This window comes from Rhododendron vialii, chromosome 11a (genome assembly GCF_030253575.1).
Source record: "Rhododendron vialii isolate Sample 1 chromosome 11a, ASM3025357v1".
NCBI lineage: Eukaryota > Viridiplantae > Streptophyta > Magnoliopsida > Ericales > Ericaceae > Rhododendron > Rhododendron vialii.
In genome coordinates this window covers 20,789,344-20,805,965 of record NC_080567.1, presented here as the reverse complement: position 1 = coordinate 20,805,965, position 16,622 = coordinate 20,789,344, and the positions used below count along the sequence as shown (strand labels likewise).

The window sequence follows — 16,622 nt, the reverse complement described above, 5'->3', positions numbered from 1 at the left end:
GCTGCATCTCCTACCTTATTACTTCACGCCACTAGTATCTTTACCCGTCCCCTAGCGCTCGGGACACCGTTCGAATGAATCATATTATCACAAGCATGTACCAGTAACAATTCCAGTCTCCAAAACATATTGCCATGGTCTAGTCTTTAACCGTAACATGTAATATTTATAAACAAGCCATTGCAAGTATTTCTATTTAACAACAGTAATTAAACCAAGTAAGAAGCTCAAATCCACATTCTTTGCATATTCAAGCAATGGCATTTTATTCCAAAAATTTAGAAAAGACAAATAACTAAGGTATGCGCAACTCACCTTTAAGAAGTAGCGGTCACTTTACACGCGTCACCTCAATTCACAGTACTTGCACCTTTGACTTGTCGAGGGCTAAGATGAAAACAAGGTCGAACTCTTGCTTAAGTCTCGGATTGACCTATTTGCCAATTAATTTGTGTCACAACACGTTCAAAACTATAATCGAAATATTTTTAGACCTTCTTGATTGTGAGTCGGCCTAGGCAACAGAAAAGGTTCAAGGTTATGGGTCTGCTATTCTTAATCATAGTCACGTATCCAGAGAACCAAGCTTTGATTAGCAAATTAAGCTACCTACACATGGGTACGTATCTAAAAAGTCAGTAATTTAAGAGGATCCAAATTAACTATGTTGATTCTTTTAGTCTAGCAAAACAAGGTCTGATTAAGGGCTAATTAACATATGAGTTCTTATATCCAAGCCCTGGATGTTCCAGTACCTAATACATACACATACACCTTATAATTTAATACTAGATGCAAAGGCATGCAGCCTACTTCACGCACAGCAGCAGCGGTGCCGCAACTATTCCCGCATCTGGTTTAGGTCGAGGAAAAAAAAGTGTAGGAAGATCCGCCATGGCTGCTGCCGCGTGCAGTGGCCTGCGTAAGGAATAGAGAGAGAGAGAGAGAGAGAGAGAGAGAGAAAGAGAGAAAATTACCCAAAGGATTTTCGGAACGGCAAGCGGTGGTGCGACAACATGTACAGCGGCAATATGTACCGTCAAAGAGGAAAAGGGTTTGCTAGTTCTCCTTCTATTCCTTTCTACTGCTTTGTATCTCTTCTTTTTTTCTATTTCTTGGACAATTAATAGGTTATTTGGCTATTAGTTATTTCGAGCGGTGAAATATCTGATGAGTCATTCTTACCTTAAGGGATCTGTGGACACTTGCAACAGTGAGACTTCCTAGTTTGGATACGTGTAGTGCTAGGGTAAATAGACTACTAAAACTCAATCCTACTATCTAACAAAAATTGATTAAATTCAATAATTCATGTCCGGGTTCCAGGTTCCAATCTCTTAAAAATTACTAACGTAGGACAATTAAAATGTGTACATCATGACGGTGCCGCTCGCTTTCTAAAGAAAATTATTGAACCCCTAAAATTATATCATGCTATCTTCATGTCCTAAAAACGTCGACTGAAAATATTCCCTTAACCGTAATCACTTTTTTTAAATATTGTAACCTAAATAGAGTCACATAAGTGCATTTTAAAAAATCGGGCTTTACATCCGTAGATCGCCGTGGTGGTTTTGAAATCTCGAGGCAGCGTCCGGCGACACTCCGACAGGGCCCACAGCGGCGGTGTGCCCACGAAACTCACGGTGTGCACACACCTACAGCCACAACTCTCTCTCTCTCTCTCTCTCTCTCTCTCTCTCTCTATTCTAGACATCAACAATAAATTAGGAGTGAAATAATATACTGGTGTTCAATTTTTTTGGATTTATGTGGGTATATATAATGAGAGAGAATAAGGTAGTAAGAATGTGAGAGGATAAGTGTAGAAGTGGTGGAATGGAAAAGGAGCGTGAAGGAGAGGGATACTGATAATGATAAAAGGATAGGGGACAAGTGCCACATTTTGGGGGTTTTCAATTCTAATGTATGTGGACGCATGTATGTACAGGGTGAGAATGTATCTGGACGCGTGTATGTATAAGATGAGAGAGAGAAAAGTGGAAAGTTAGTTTGAATAGAGTTCTACCTAGAGTTTAGATAGGAAAGATAAGAGATGAATATGAATCCCCGATTCCCTGTATATCTAAAGTATAAATATATATCTTATACAATAGTGTAAATAATATCAATTGTACACGTAATAATATATTTTAATTATTCAATCTAATTAATTATTGAATTAAGAATTTAACAATATAAATTTGTATTAAAAAAAATTGGGTCGAAAATCCGGGTCGTTACAATCCATCCCTTAAAACTCAAGTTCAAAGCTCTAACATTCCATTAATCTCAAAACCAAAGGTATACCACCTTTTGCAAACTCTCTATTCTGACCCCTGAGCGGGGCTGGCAGGGTCAAGGCTGGTAATCTATATCGGTCCTGGCCCTAAAGCTGGCAAGGTTTCAAAGATCGTGCATAGTAATCAATGGCGCACGCCAGTAAAGTTAAGCCGTACACAAGTCATGGCTATACATGCAGTACTGGCGTGGGGATTAATGATTAGCTATTTTATGCTTTTCTTTCCGTTTATCACCTTATTGCATGCTAAAAATCAGTTTACAGCTTTCTGTACTTAAAACTATGTAGGTGTGTATTTGTTTATTGTGTTTTGGAATGCCTCTGGGATCCTTCTGGTCATGTTCCAGAACCCAGAAGATGCAAAGCCAAGCACTGGACAAAAGGTGTAACTGGCGTACGGCAATTACATCTCATCCAGTGACTAGCCCTTGCATGGCAACTGGGCCTTGGCCTCTGTTTATTTCCCCACACTGTTTATGGAGTGTTCTGTCTATTTTATTTCACTAAAGTCATTTCATCTGTCTGTAACTGTATATATTCTGCTTGATAAACTGTGTGGTTTGTCTTGTGTGTGCAATGGTCCTTTCCAAAGCCCAGAGAGTTGAAAGCAAGAACTGTGAGTTTAGGCTACTGGTGTACGCCAATCCATGAGTGGCATGCGCAGGTCAGGTCTGCATGCAGTAGTTCGGTCAATGCATGCAGGTTTCTTCCTGCGCACAAACATACTGGACCAGTGTTTTTCAGTCTGTTTAAAATACTCATAGGTACTTGTTCTCAGGCCCCGTTCCAGAAACCTTTTTAAAAAATAGGCAGTTTATTTCACATTTTCAAATTTAAAATAATGTAAATGAAAAATAATTTTTCAATTTTTTTTACATCGTATAAAAGATCTCATCGAGATCTTTCAAACAAAATCCATATTGCATATTTTTAGATTTCAATAAACCCATAATTTTTGAGCTTGAAATTGTCTTTTTTAAAAATAATTGACTTTTTTTCGTTTGTGGAACGTGCTCTCAATCTATTATGTCTGTTTAGATAGATCTCATCTGTACCATTTTTATCACATTGCAAACTTGTTATCGTTTTAATCCCTTTTAACTGTTCCCCCGCTCTAATTGGCTAAAAAAATGACTAATAAGAGAAAAAATGCAGGTGTTTTACAAAATGTCCGAGTAGAGACCGATCTCCGGATTGGGCGAGAGGGGTGCCATAAAACCCTTCCCCTCTCATAACCTTGCTCCCGAACCTCAGATATCGAAGGTGACGACGGTCCAGTCTACAAAGCCTTTTTCAAATCAAAACGTAGCAAACATTTCAAGTTCGATTCCTTAGGTGTTTCACCGCTAAAAACCCGAGTGGGGACTCTGAATCGAAGCGTTTCGTCGCGCTTTTCCATAAAGGACGCACCCAATTTTGCACACAAATAAAATTTCAAGGACGTGTGCCCACACAATAATAAAGAATTCTACACTGAAGTCTTCAACAAATTATTAGGAGTCCCCTGCTGAAGTCATTACCAAATTATGGGCTTCTTCCACCTTCAACATTACGCTCGCTGTCAAGCAAGTGACCCACCTCGGCTACAACATCGGAGACACACGTCATGATCGTGTTGGATTGTTTGTTTGCTTCATTTGGCTGACAATTGAGCTTAGAATGTAATTCATATTAGACATAACCGGTACTTTCTCTATGGCTGCAGGCATTGCCAAGATTTGACCCCAAAAAGTGTACCTTCCACCCATGGGTTTGTCCTTCCATTAGAGAAAAATGAATTGTGGGTACAACTGTAATGATTAGGCATACATTAGTTTTGATTAGTTTGCTTTAACAATATATTTTATGCCAATTATTTGGGTTGGTTTGGTCTTATTAGTTTTAGTGTCTAGTTTAAGCATAACTTTGAGGTGGAAAACATATTCTTGAATTCAATGAACTAATTTGTTTTAATTGTCATAGCTCAGATGTTTAAGTTACGTAATGCAGACATCGACTACTTACTAGAAATTAATTCCAAAGTCTATTAATATGGCCTGATTAAAGTCCGGACCAAATCTCATGTAGATTGGTCTTTATGAATTGATAGCCCTTAGTGGAGAGTCAAAATGAGCTTTGTATAGGCTTGACATTCTTACCTGCATGCCCAAAGGCATGTCTCTTCATGGCTTCCCTCTAAGAATTGGGACTATAGGTTTAATAAGTCCCTTTTTTGCTAATGTGCAGGTGGATAAAACGTTGAAGAAGACATTGTTAATTTGCCTAACTTGAAGAATCTAAAGTACGTAAAAATAATTTCCTCTGGTTCTTTTCTTTGCATTTTTTATTAGAGTAATGTTGTGGCCTTTCATGTTGCACCATTTATTTGAGTAGTTGTTGATTGATGTCTAGATTACAGCTTTGTTTTAGCACAGTTTGAACAAAAAGGAGAGGGGAACTCTAGAATCATTTTCAAATAGTCAAGATAAACAAACAAGTAGTAAATCAAACCGCATAAACAAACAATTAGTAACCTTCATGTGTAAAATGGGGGAGACATCGATACTTTATATCAATCATGAGTAATGTTGGATAAATGAGCTTCGTATATGCTTGACATTCTTATCTGCATGCCCAAAGGCATGTCTTTTCATGGCTTCCCTCTAAGAATTGACACGATAGTCTCAATTCACATTAAATAGTGGTATCTGATCAAAAAAAAAAAAAAAAAACATTAAATAGTGGTATTGTTGGAAGCATAAGGAAGCATGACATTCCTTTTTCTTTTCTTATCTGCATTTGGACTTGATATAATATAAATATGGATACTTCAACTTATAAACATATAGGTGCAGAGGAATGGTTTGAGCAATTCTATAGGAGTTGCTGTTTATATGTCCCTAGAATTTCTACTTGTATTGATATTGTTTTCATAGTTCAAAAACATTTCTCTCACTTTTATTCTTTGACCAATTCTTTTTTTATGCTACCTTAAGATTTCATTTACATGTGAATTTCATACAGGAGAACGGGGCTTTGATATCCACATCAATGAGTATCAATGAAGGAGACTAACTGAGTCACATTAAATTTGCAACTGCAAATGGAAGAAAAAATTGCAGCAAATACCTTTCTTTTCTGGTGAAACTATGAATAGGCCTGAATAATCATTATTCTTGAAGCTTATACCTCGAAAACCGGGGCTTTGTGGCATACATATTTGTAGTTTTTTTGTAGACTTTTTGGTGCGATGTGTCTTGTAGAAACCCACAATTGTTTGCAGATTGCTATGTAGTCTTTCTTTTCTGCTTTCTTTTGCCTTCTTATTTTAGTTGACTTCCTTTTTCCACAATTTGGTTTTATTTGGCAACTCGGGGTAGATTGTGGTACCAATGCTGCCATGCATACAAATTTTGAACATTGTTGTGGTTGTTATGTGAATAGTTATTATAGTTGGAATGAACTGTTTAGAAGTGTACAACTATTACTCCATCCGTCTCCATTTAATGGTCTCTCTTATATGCTTTTGCCTTTGTGAATACAGAAGTCAGGGGTTGAAACATTATTTGTTCTTTATTTGCTGATTCAAATTATTCATGTCAATTGAAATGATGGGTAATATTTTTTCGCATAGTTGAATTTGTTGGACAGTAATAGTGGGTTGATATATTGCACACGAGTTCAGTATTTATTTGTGTGTATTGATTGTTCGAGCTATATATCGCACGTGAATTCAATAGTTTATTCGCGTGTGATTGTTCAAGCCATGCCTTCAGGCACGGGCATGCACTTGTACTACGATATACTGTAGCACAAAACTTTTTTGAGGTAACAGTCCCTTTCCATTGACTACCCGCTTGTGAACACATGTTGCCCAAACTGTCTGACAGAAAAAGACAAGCAAAAGAAAAAACTCATTGGAATCATTACTCTTGCACAACCAAAAAAGCGACATTCATGTGTGAGCTCTACACACATTGTAGCATGTGTAGATTTCACACATTATTGTGAGTAGATGTAGTTGTATAGGTGTCAACTACAGGTGTTGTACACCGAAACACATACACTAGTTGTTAGGAACTCATTTTGGGATGTGATTGAAGCCGTTAAAAATTTATTTAAAACATCTTTTAAGAGTTTCTTATTAAGGACAAAAATTAAATAAATAGATTGGAGTTGATATGCAATTACGATAATTTTTAGAAATGTATTTCAACCCTTCCTGATGCAAACACTACTTTTTTTGTCTCTTAGCTAGTGAATATGCGAAAGAGTTTTTCAAATTTCTGAAAAAAATATGCGTGCAGGACTGTTTCGTAAATTAACCCACTAAAAATGGAAAAAAAAAAGTGTTTGCATCAATTAGAAAGTACAAAAACCAATTTCCTAATTTTTTTTACTAGAATATTTGGAAAAAATTAAACAGCTTAAATTATTGGCCTTAGATATCAAGATAGATTTCACACAATCCGATATAAGCTGGATGGTATACCCATAATGGGGCTGCACAACTACCGTTACCCGCCATCTATATCATAGCATCTGTATTCAACTAACTAATTCGCCGATGTGTCCAAATTTTGGAAACGAATTTGAGAAATGTTAATATTTTGAAATGTTTTGTAAAAATAGTCCATTGAACAGTACTAAAATGCGTGATATCAATTTACAAAGCTTGCGTGATATCAATTTAGGAAAGACATCGCGCATCTTCAAGATGCATTTTGAGAAGGGAAAAAAAAAGAAGGAGAACGCACATCTTCAAGACGCATTTTCCAAAAAAAAAAAAACGCTTGCGCCGCCACTTCCCAACCCCCTCAAATTCTCCACCACCGCCCATTGATTTATACGGGAAGCAAGGTGCGACTTCTAATGCAAAATGAATCCGATTTTCCGGAATGAAAAAGAGAAAAAGAGAGAGGAGTGTAAGTGGACAAAAACGAATGGAGCTTTGAACAGCACAAGAATTAATGTAACGGCTACTCGTGCCTCCTTTCCGGAGCCCTAATTCGTCATCGGAACCCTAATCTGCAAAACAAACAAGGGGTGAGCGCACATTTGCCTCTCGTGGCAAAGGCCCTCCGATGCCAAAGTTAGTATCATGTACTAGTAGAAAACCCTAAATATCAATAGGAAGTATCGTCTGAATACAATGTATTGCGTACCCTTTTTTCTCTAGGTTTACCTCGTATTTATAGATATGCATATGCTTGCTGCCCAGGCATCTTTGTTGCCCTAGGTTTTCTATCGTGTATACGACACCCAGGATCTTCTGGATTCTCGTTCCCTTATCAATTCATTACCTCAGTCCTTTTGGACTCGTTTCCATGGGAGGCCGAACATCCCACTCTAGTTAAGTATCTTACCTAGATCCTTTATTCTCAGTATCTCATTCTTTATGGAATACCATTGTTTTGGAACCTTCTAGAACGTTCCCACCGCTTTAGCACTTATGGGTGCTTTCTCTAGAGTTCTTTCCCTATTCGGCCTCTTCATTGCCGAACAGGCCACCTGGACTAGTGACTTCTCATGTTACTGGTCCCTATCAACTACCTGGACCAACGACTTCCCATGTCTTTGGTCCTTATGGACTGTTCGAACTAGTTACTTATTGCCGACCACCGTATTGCATGGCGACTTATCTTATCTTACTTATACCGTGGTTCCACGTACCACGTGTTCGAGCTCTTTTTGAGCTTGTTCGGAAATACCTTCCTACAAGGAATATAGAGCAATTTATATGTACATATCGATGAGTTCTCGCACAATTGAAGCCCCGATCGATTGGCTCGGTCCCTAATTGGACGAAGAACTCAAACCCTAAGAGAGAGAGGGGGAAAGATTTATACTAATTTTCTTTATCTCTCTAACAATAGAAAAAAACATTTGTTTGTAGAGAGAAAAGGAAAAATAGGACTCTGTTTCTCGTCCTCCAAATCTCTGGCGCGCAGCTGAGCCTCGACATCATCGGCGGTGGTGATCCAAAGGACGAGGTTCAGAATCAGACGGACAAGAAATCAAAATTCGACGCCAAGGATGACGTTGAGGCGGCGGAAGTCGGCGGTGTTGAAGGTGTTGAACTTGGAAGAAGGATGGGGCGTTCACGTTTAGTAGGGCCGAGGATATAAAGATGCGCGTTCTCTTGTTTCTTTTTTTCCTTCTCAAAACGCATCTTGAAGATGCGCGACGGCGATGTCTTTCTCAAGACGCATTTTCATCAGTAAGCATTATTTGTTTGCGTGGATTTTGTTGTCACGCAAGCTTTCGTAATGCACGATAAACTATTTTTATAAAACATTCCAAAACATGGACATTTCTCCAATTCGTTTCCAAAATTTAAACACATCGGCAAAAAACTCGCACTTACCATATCCATTTCCAGCGTCTTTTTAGATCGCTATCCCCCGGCCTGGCCCCTATCAATACATATACTCTTATCAGTTATGTGTGTATGAGTAATATAAGTATATACTCCTACGCTACTACTCACCCTATCCTAGCATTTTAAGAAATGCGTGTCATTTTTAAATTGCATATATCTTTCAATCCATAATGTTTTAGGGGATTTTTGAACTTTGATTAATAGAACAAATTAAAATCTATCAAACAAGTTTCATATTACTTATAAAAAATATTACGAATTAAAAAATATTGTTAATTTTTTAGTAGGACTGAAATAGTGAGAATGCCAAACTTTATAGGGCGGACGGAATATATAAGGCCCCGTTCCACTTTCTTTCTAAACCTTTCTTTTCAAAAAAAAAAGGTAATTTTAAGTTCAAATATAATGAAAATGAGAAATAGTTTTTTAATTTTTTTGCATCGTTTAAAAGATCTTTTTTTTAGAAATCGAAACACTCCTAGGCTCTGTTTGGAACTTATGGAAAAGAAAGGAAAGGTAAAGAAAAGAAAATTAAAAAATTTTCTCTTTCATTATTTGGTTGAAAGAGAAAGAGAAAATAAAATATAAGTTTTAAGTTCAATGGATAGAAATTTTTTCCTCCAATTTTTCTCCCTTTTTCTTTTCCTTTCTTTTCTTTTCCTTTCTTTTCTTTTCAATTGGTTCCAAACAGAGCCTAAATATTTTACGCTCGCCTTTTCTGTTTTTTTTTATTTGGATTTGGATAGGATTTACGTTGGCTTCGTTGGGAGGCTCGCGTAGTCAGTAGATTCTCAGTACGTCTGAAGTGAGAGAAAGCATCGGACGACGATTTGGGAGCAATGGAGGGTCTGATAAAGGGCTTGATCGACGTGGCACTGGGTCACGACGACAACCAACAAAGGAACCCCCCCGAGTCTCGTGAAGACCAGTCCAGATCTACTTGGGCGCAGGTTAGCAATCATTCGGGGGTTTTTTAGTACCAGAGCTTATGTTGTTTTTATGTACTCTATTTACGTAGGTGAATGTGTCGATGATTGATTGACGCTGGAATGCGCAGGTGGTGACCGGGGAGCAGGATAACGACGAACCGAGTAGTGACCGGAGGCATGGTTACGATCGAAGTCAGTGGAACACAGAGGTGTTTCTTATTTCTAATTTTATTTACCAAAAATAACTCAACGTTATTTCCATTTTTTTTTTTTGGATAAAAATGCATTATTTTTAAGTTCTTGTTCTGTGGACTGGATAATCTGTTCAGTACGGACGTAGGATTAGTAAAATTGGACCGAAATTCTAGTGATATGCAAATGCGATTGTGCAGGGACAGAATTATGGAAGGACTGAGGAGTGGGAGTCTAGTGGATCGCAGACCTCAGCTCGACCCCATAAGGTTCTCCCTCTCTTCGTTTTATAGGTTTGTTGAGTTGATTTGGTGTCGTGTTGGACATGAAGTCAGGGCAGTCAAATGAATCAAGCTCGACTCGTGTTCGGGCTTGTTGGCTTGTTAAAATCTCAAAAGGAGATCGAGTTGTTGGATAAACACACCAAGTTTTAGCACATTTCGAAAGTCGTCAATCCACCACTTGAGTAATTGAGTTTAGCTTGTGATCGGTTCGTTCAAACCCAGGTCCGCTTGACGAATAGAATTTAGCTTTAAAATACTGCCCTTTTTTTTAAGCTTGTTAAGCTTTCTTTTGTTTTGAAAGAAATCTTGTTAAGTTGTAAGGCGAAGCTTGATCACCCTTCTATCAACTATTGGGTATGAGTAAGACAGCGCTTATTTTCATCCCTGCTTGAAGTTAGTGAACTAACAATGTAGATGGAATTGACGGATTAGGATCACTGTCATAGTATTTAGTGTTTGTTTAGGTTAAGCAAGAACTTATGACCATTGGTTAACTGAACAAAATCGGCTATACATCCCTAGGTTGTGAGGCTTTTGAGAGAGGATTCCATGGTATTTGTTAAATGAAGAAACGGATTTGCCAAAATGGTTTTTGAAGATGACCCACATGTCGATTCCTCTCAAGGTGGCTTGTTTCATTTCATCTTGAATCAACTGTGGAAGTGAGAAATTGTTATCAAACGCGGAGATACACCATCTCATGTATGCCATGGATCCAACTTTGTAAAGGCTACTTTTTGTATTTTCCAGACATGTGACCTTTTCTGTATAGTAGCAATGTAGGAACTCTGATATAATTCTCTGCTTCTTTTCATTATATTGCCAAAAAAAGTTGCAGAGAGCTTGGATGTAGCCCACATTGCCTAAAGTGGCAAGTTAGCTGATTACATGACATAGAGCCGATGATTTTGCTTGATAAGCTGAAATCTTTGGTGAATAGAAATGCGAGATGGATAGTTAAGTACTTGGTAATTGAAGTCATGACAAAGAACTGGAAGGGGTACTTTAACAAATTAAATCACAGAGGTCCATAACTTTGCTTCATCTAAGATAAGAACTAATACTGGTGTTAACTTTCTGTCCTTCAGCTACGAAAAATGATTGAATGATCTTTGTGAACGTAATAATTTGCAAGGGAGAACTGTTGTTCTGATTTAGATTTGACTTTTGAGGGTAGAACAAATCACGGGCATAATTTCATTTTACAATCTGACTACTAATAGTGGTACTCTTTCAAAGAATTTTGAGGTATTCCAATGCATCTTTTTCTGTCCCTTGAATCGTGAAATAAATTGCACCTTCAATATATCTGTTACTTTTTTGTGGTAAATCTTTCCCTATAACCTTGGTCTGTGCTAAATTACACATTTTGTACCCTTTTATAAGTTTTCAGCCATTCACATAACTTAGAAGTATGACTTATGGTTTGGATTTGGAAGAGTACATTCAATTTAACCTTCACTGTTGAATTTCGCCATAATCTTTTTCTACTATCTGGTTTCCTATTTGGTCTTTCAAAACCTGGAGTTCTTGGCAATGTCATAAATGCAGGCTGTCCACGAGGGATATGGAAGGAATGAGGATGTTGGACAAAATCATTCAGACCAAGATCATTGGAACAGAAAGGTAGATTTGGTTTGATGTGCTTATCTACTTTTGATGTAGTTAAAGTTGCACATGAAAGGTTTACGTTCTTCTGTGGAACATGTAACAGGATGAAGAGGAGAAAAATGATGAGTGGCAAACTGTCTGCAAAAAGCCTCCAAAACAACCCCACAAGGTTTTCTCTATTATAATTCATCAAAGGAACGTAAAGATCATTTTCCATGTTATACATCTTTTAGAACTGTAAACGATGGAATACTCCACAGTTCTTTGGTTGTGCAAATGAAGTAATGAATTTTGAAATGCTGGAAAACAAAATTGAAAATGATCTTTTAAAAGTTCATGATCTAGCTATGAGTGATGACCAATTGACTATGAGTCCCCAGTAGTTGATGGTGGTTGGACTGTTGCTTCATGTGACTATGGAAATGTTATGAAAATATAGGGAATCTTAAGGTTAGAGTTACCATATAAGCTTGTAGGGTTTATGCTTACATAGTCCTAAGAAATCCACAATGACCTGTCCCCTTTGATTTTCATGCAATCTTCAACATCATATTCACAGGTGCAAATGAATAACTGGAATGAATATAAACGCCCCTCCAGTGAGCAAGACTACTCTGAGGATGTTGACTATGGTGCCAGCATGGAGCCCTCTGAGGAAGAGCTTTCTGACCTGTCAAGAGCTTGCAACAAGCTTTGGGAACTTGATGTAAACCGTTTAGTACCCGGGAAGGATTATGAGATTGACTGTGGTGAAGGGAAGAAAGTTTACCAAAAGGAAGATATGGCACAAGGAAGCCTGTTCTCTTGGTTAAGTGAAGACATATTCAGGAAGCCTACTTTTTCCCGTTTCTGTTCTCTTCTAGATAATTACAATCCACAAGAAGGGTATAAAGAAGTAGTCACATCTCAAGAGTTGCAAGAGCAAGCAGCATTTGTTGAAGAAATTAGTAGAACTGCACCTATCAAATATCTTCACAAGTATCTGTCATCCAAAGGCATTGTGTCTGAGAACTATCAAAATTTCAAAAGAATGATGACTACTCTCTGGTTTGAGCTTTACGGCCGTGGTGGTACATCTAGTTGTTCTTCTGCTTTTGAACATGTTTTCGTTGGGGAGATCAAGAACCGCGGGGAGCAAGAAGTTTCAGGCTTCCATAACTGGATTCAGGTGCATACTTTCCTTGTTTTTTGCTTCTAAGTTGACAGTGACCTTATTCATTAACAAACTAATGTATATTGTGAATTACAATCAACTGCATTCATGAATTCTTGTTGCCGTGATGTTTTACTTTTTGTTTGTTTATTAGAAGCTGGTTGGCCCGACTAAGAACAGGAAGAGTATCACATCTCAAAATGTTTTTCAAACGATTGATGATGACTCTTGTAACAACCAAATATAGTAAACTAAGGCTCAGTTCTTGTAAACTTTTTTCTCTACTTTTTGTGTGTTTTGCTCATCTTTTCTAAATTTTTGTTAGATTCATATCATATTTTTTGAATTAATCATCCATCTCAACGAAAGGAGTCTAAAAAGTAAAAATTATGTCCAAAAGCCGGAAAAAAAAAATCACTAAAAACGGAAAAAAATACCAAATAGCTGTCCTTTTTTTTGTCTAAAGTGTCGTCTTGTATGAACTTTTTTCAACATTGGACTACATTTTTATATTTTTCGGATTCCTCTCATTGAGACGAATGATTAATCCTAAAAATTACGATTAAAAGCTAAACAAAAGGTTGCAAAAAGTTTTTAAAAAAATGAAAAAAAGTTTACAAGCACGCAGCCTAAAGAAATGGTATTTCAATGGAAGGTGCTTTGAATACCATTAGAAATTTTTTTTTTGTCCCTTGTATTCATTAGCTTTTCATACTAGCTTTTGAATGCAAACTGGTATTCGCTCATCAATGTACGGTTAAATTCACCTTTAGTTTTTTGTCTGATACAAAAGTAATGTTCAAGAATATATGCACCTATAACATGTTTAAATAATTTGCTCGTTATGTCCTCTCTCGTCTTAACTTCAACTGCTTTTATTATGTGAGTTGCTTGTTGAGGCTCCTTTGATGACATACTTTACGATAACTTTGCATGGTTCCCAATCTAACTGCGTACAGCTTCTGTCTTCGGTTACGATTTTACATTTCACTTGTGATTTCTCGTATTTGTATCAATTATAGTTTTGCTCCTTTGGTGTGACCATCTAATGGCAGTTCATCCCTCTGCAGTTCTATTTGGAAGAAGCAAAAGGGAGGGTTGACTATCAAGGTTATATTTTCCCCAGAAGACGTGGGCAAGTTGTAAGTGATTCTATTCACACATTGATTCTCACTTGCAGTAACCACTCTGAATCCAAGAAATGTAGATTTTTATTATCTATTGTCACCGGTGTTTTCTCTTCATTCGAAGGAGTAGTGCATGATATGCACCACAGCATGATTGGAACTAGCTTCTTTTGGAGCGATGGCATCACATCTGGGAATGTGATCCATCACTCAGTTGCATGAGCTCACTTTATGCCGTTATGTTTTGTCACATTTATAGAATATATTCATCGTGCAATCACCATATGAAATTCTATAAGTAGTGCATAGTCATTTGTTTGACTGAAGGTGTTGATTCAAAGGAAAAGAGCATTCTTGCACGTTCAGTTAGAGCAGCTGTTGGAAGAGTGTATTAAATATGCACTGAATAATTGTGGATCCAGAAGTTAATTCCTTTACAACTGGATTGTATCAAGATAAACTTGTAGAGGTAACAACGCATGGGAGAGGAACACTATATAGTATATACTGTAGAATACAAAGTTTGAGGTGAAATATACGGACTACCAGTCTACTTCTTTACTACTGAGAACAAGGAGAGGCTAAACTTGAGAATGCTAAAATCCTTCTTTGAATGTTGACACCATTGAAGAGAAACTACAACTATACTTCTGGATTATTTAGTTAAATTTTCTCATAACAATACAACTGAAAAATATTTTTGGAAATTCAGATTTTAGATGTACCTGCAGACTTGTGCCTGCATTAAGTTGTGTAGATAAGGCTTGAGATTTTGTAAGAGTTGACTAAGGAAGAAGGAAAACAACAGAAGATAATGAATGATGGAACATATTTGGGAATGATCCCTATGTTCGAGTATCCCTACCTTTGCTTCTAGTTTTGTTCCATTAGTATGGTGACTTTGTATAGAAAATGAGATATTTTAGAGAGAGGTGTGATCAAAGAGTTTAAAGATTGAAAATGGCGCCAACTAATTTCTAATATTTTTGGAACTTTTGAGAGTAGTTGATAAAAGGATTTCCAACCTAGGAAACCACCTGCTGTGGTGTGTTGGACATTTCTTCCATTAGGGAAACAGCTTCCTAATCTTTAGTGGTCGTCTAACTGGTGCATCCTGGGATCAAACTAAGTGCTTGGTATCACTAAGTGTTTTGTCCCAGAAAAAATCACCACAAAATAGAAAGAGGGTGATGATGGTAATGGGATATACATGAGAAAGGACGGCACTCTTAGGTTTCTTCAGTTTGAACTGACATTGACTTCGTGCAGCAGTGGGATACCCAAAAGGATTCAAGTGCTGTGAAGGGTATATAGCTTAAATAGAGATCATTATGAAAATCTACAACTAAGTAAGGAGGTACAACCACAAATGAGGAAAACAGGATCAGAGGGCAGTCTGTAATGAGGAATTAGGATATAAGAACATGGCAAAGGAGGAGACTTTATTAGGACACTGAATATGGGAATACAAAGTCTGGGGACAAGTGTCTGCTATTCTAGCCCAAGGTCTCTTCATAGCAATGTCAGCAATTTGCTGATTCATATACCTAAATCTGCACTTTAGCCATTTGCACAAGAAATTCGCCCCTTCTAATTGAACTCCTGTATAAACATTTATTTTCTTAAAGTCCAATTGAATGATCCAGATTAAAACTCCCTGAATGTTTTGAAGCTAACTTCCTTGGTCACACCTATGGGCCTGCACTGGCTCTGATTTATGATTAGCTTTTCCTTTGGTAGCGTATTACTCAGATTGCTAAGTATATTTTCCATTATTTCTCCAACTTCACTCAGATAACGTGTTATTTCTCTTATTGCCTAAAGTTAGCATCATTGCAGGAGTGCATTTCTATTGTTCATTGGATCTATCTTAATGCTTATTTTGTTACTTGTGTCATCCTGCAGCCTGACTCCGAGACTCAGTTGCTAACAGTTCAGTTTGAATGGAACGGTGTACTCAAATCTGTCTCCAGCACTTTGATCGGAGTGAGCCCAGAGTTTGAGATTGCCCTCTATACCTTGTGTTTCTATATGGGCGGTGAAGACAATCAAGTCGAACTGGGTCCATACCCTGTTATTATCAAGTGCTATCGTTTAGGGAACAAAATCGGGTCTGCATTCCCCATCGCAGAAAGCTGATGCAAACTGAACTGAAACTCATAGTTTTCGTTTACCTAAGTTGTCTCATGGCTCCAAAATAGACTGATGTATATGTTGCAGGCTGAGAATGTGTGACAACAGTTTGTGATTCCAGTCAGTCTATCAAGATTTGTACTTAACCAGCTTTCTTATAAAATGCAGAACCTTTCTGTTAAAGTTATGTTTAAAGATTGTACTTAACTTTTGGCATTAGATGGTGGCTTGTTTGTTGGAGCCTGTGTTAACTAAGGCATTCAAGTTTCCTTTGTTGCTTAGAATAGATATCTCCAAATTGGTTATGATATACTTTCCTGACAGAAACCAGTTGATGCAATCATACACATATCCTTTTATCTAAGTTTTTCCTTATTGACATACCTTATTGTACTAGTACTCTTTATGTGCTTCATAAGGTAATGCTTCTCCAAAATGTAAGACCTACATCTTGCTTGAGGTTGTTTTTTTCCTCCATTTAGGCGTATTGCATAAATGGATATCTCTACTATTAAGTTATTGTTATGTTG

At 37.3% G+C, this 16,622-nt stretch overlaps 1 protein-coding gene across 4 annotated transcripts; it reads left to right on the top strand.

Moving 5' to 3' along the window:
* The first annotated feature begins 9,362 nt into the window (after positions 1-9,362).
* LOC131307414 (uncharacterized) lies at positions 9,363-16,275 on the top strand. 4 transcript variants are annotated; one of them, XM_058333904.1, is made up of 8 exons: positions 9,363-9,613; positions 9,721-9,801; positions 9,985-10,053; positions 11,620-11,694; positions 11,783-11,848; positions 12,239-12,847; positions 13,903-13,974; positions 15,865-16,275. In XM_058333904.1, the coding sequence occupies exons 1-8, from the start codon at positions 9,503-9,505 to the stop codon at positions 16,096-16,098; spliced, it is 1,317 nt and encodes a 438-aa protein (XP_058189887.1). In that variant the 5' UTR covers positions 9,363-9,502; the 3' UTR covers positions 16,099-16,275. The 4 variants fall into 4 exon arrangements, with proteins under 4 accessions (XP_058189887.1, XP_058189888.1, XP_058189890.1 ...); XM_058333905.1 differs by lacking the exon at positions 11,783-11,848 and having other exon boundaries at positions 9,399-9,613; XM_058333906.1 differs by lacking the exon at positions 9,985-10,053 and having other exon boundaries at positions 9,405-9,613.
* Positions 16,276-16,622: the final 347 nt, after the last annotated feature.

Coding starts and splice junctions, on each gene's coding strand:
- LOC131307414 (XM_058333904.1), top strand. CDS start 9,503: ATGGAGGGTCTGATAAAGGGCTTGATCGACGTGGCACTGGGTCACGAC. Junction 11,849..12,238: donor CTCCAAAACAACCCCACAAG/GTTTTCTCTATT, acceptor TCATATTCACAG/GTGCAAATGAATAACTGGAA. Junction 12,848..13,902: donor GCTTCCATAACTGGATTCAG/GTGCATACTTTC, acceptor ATCCCTCTGCAG/TTCTATTTGGAAGAAGCAAA.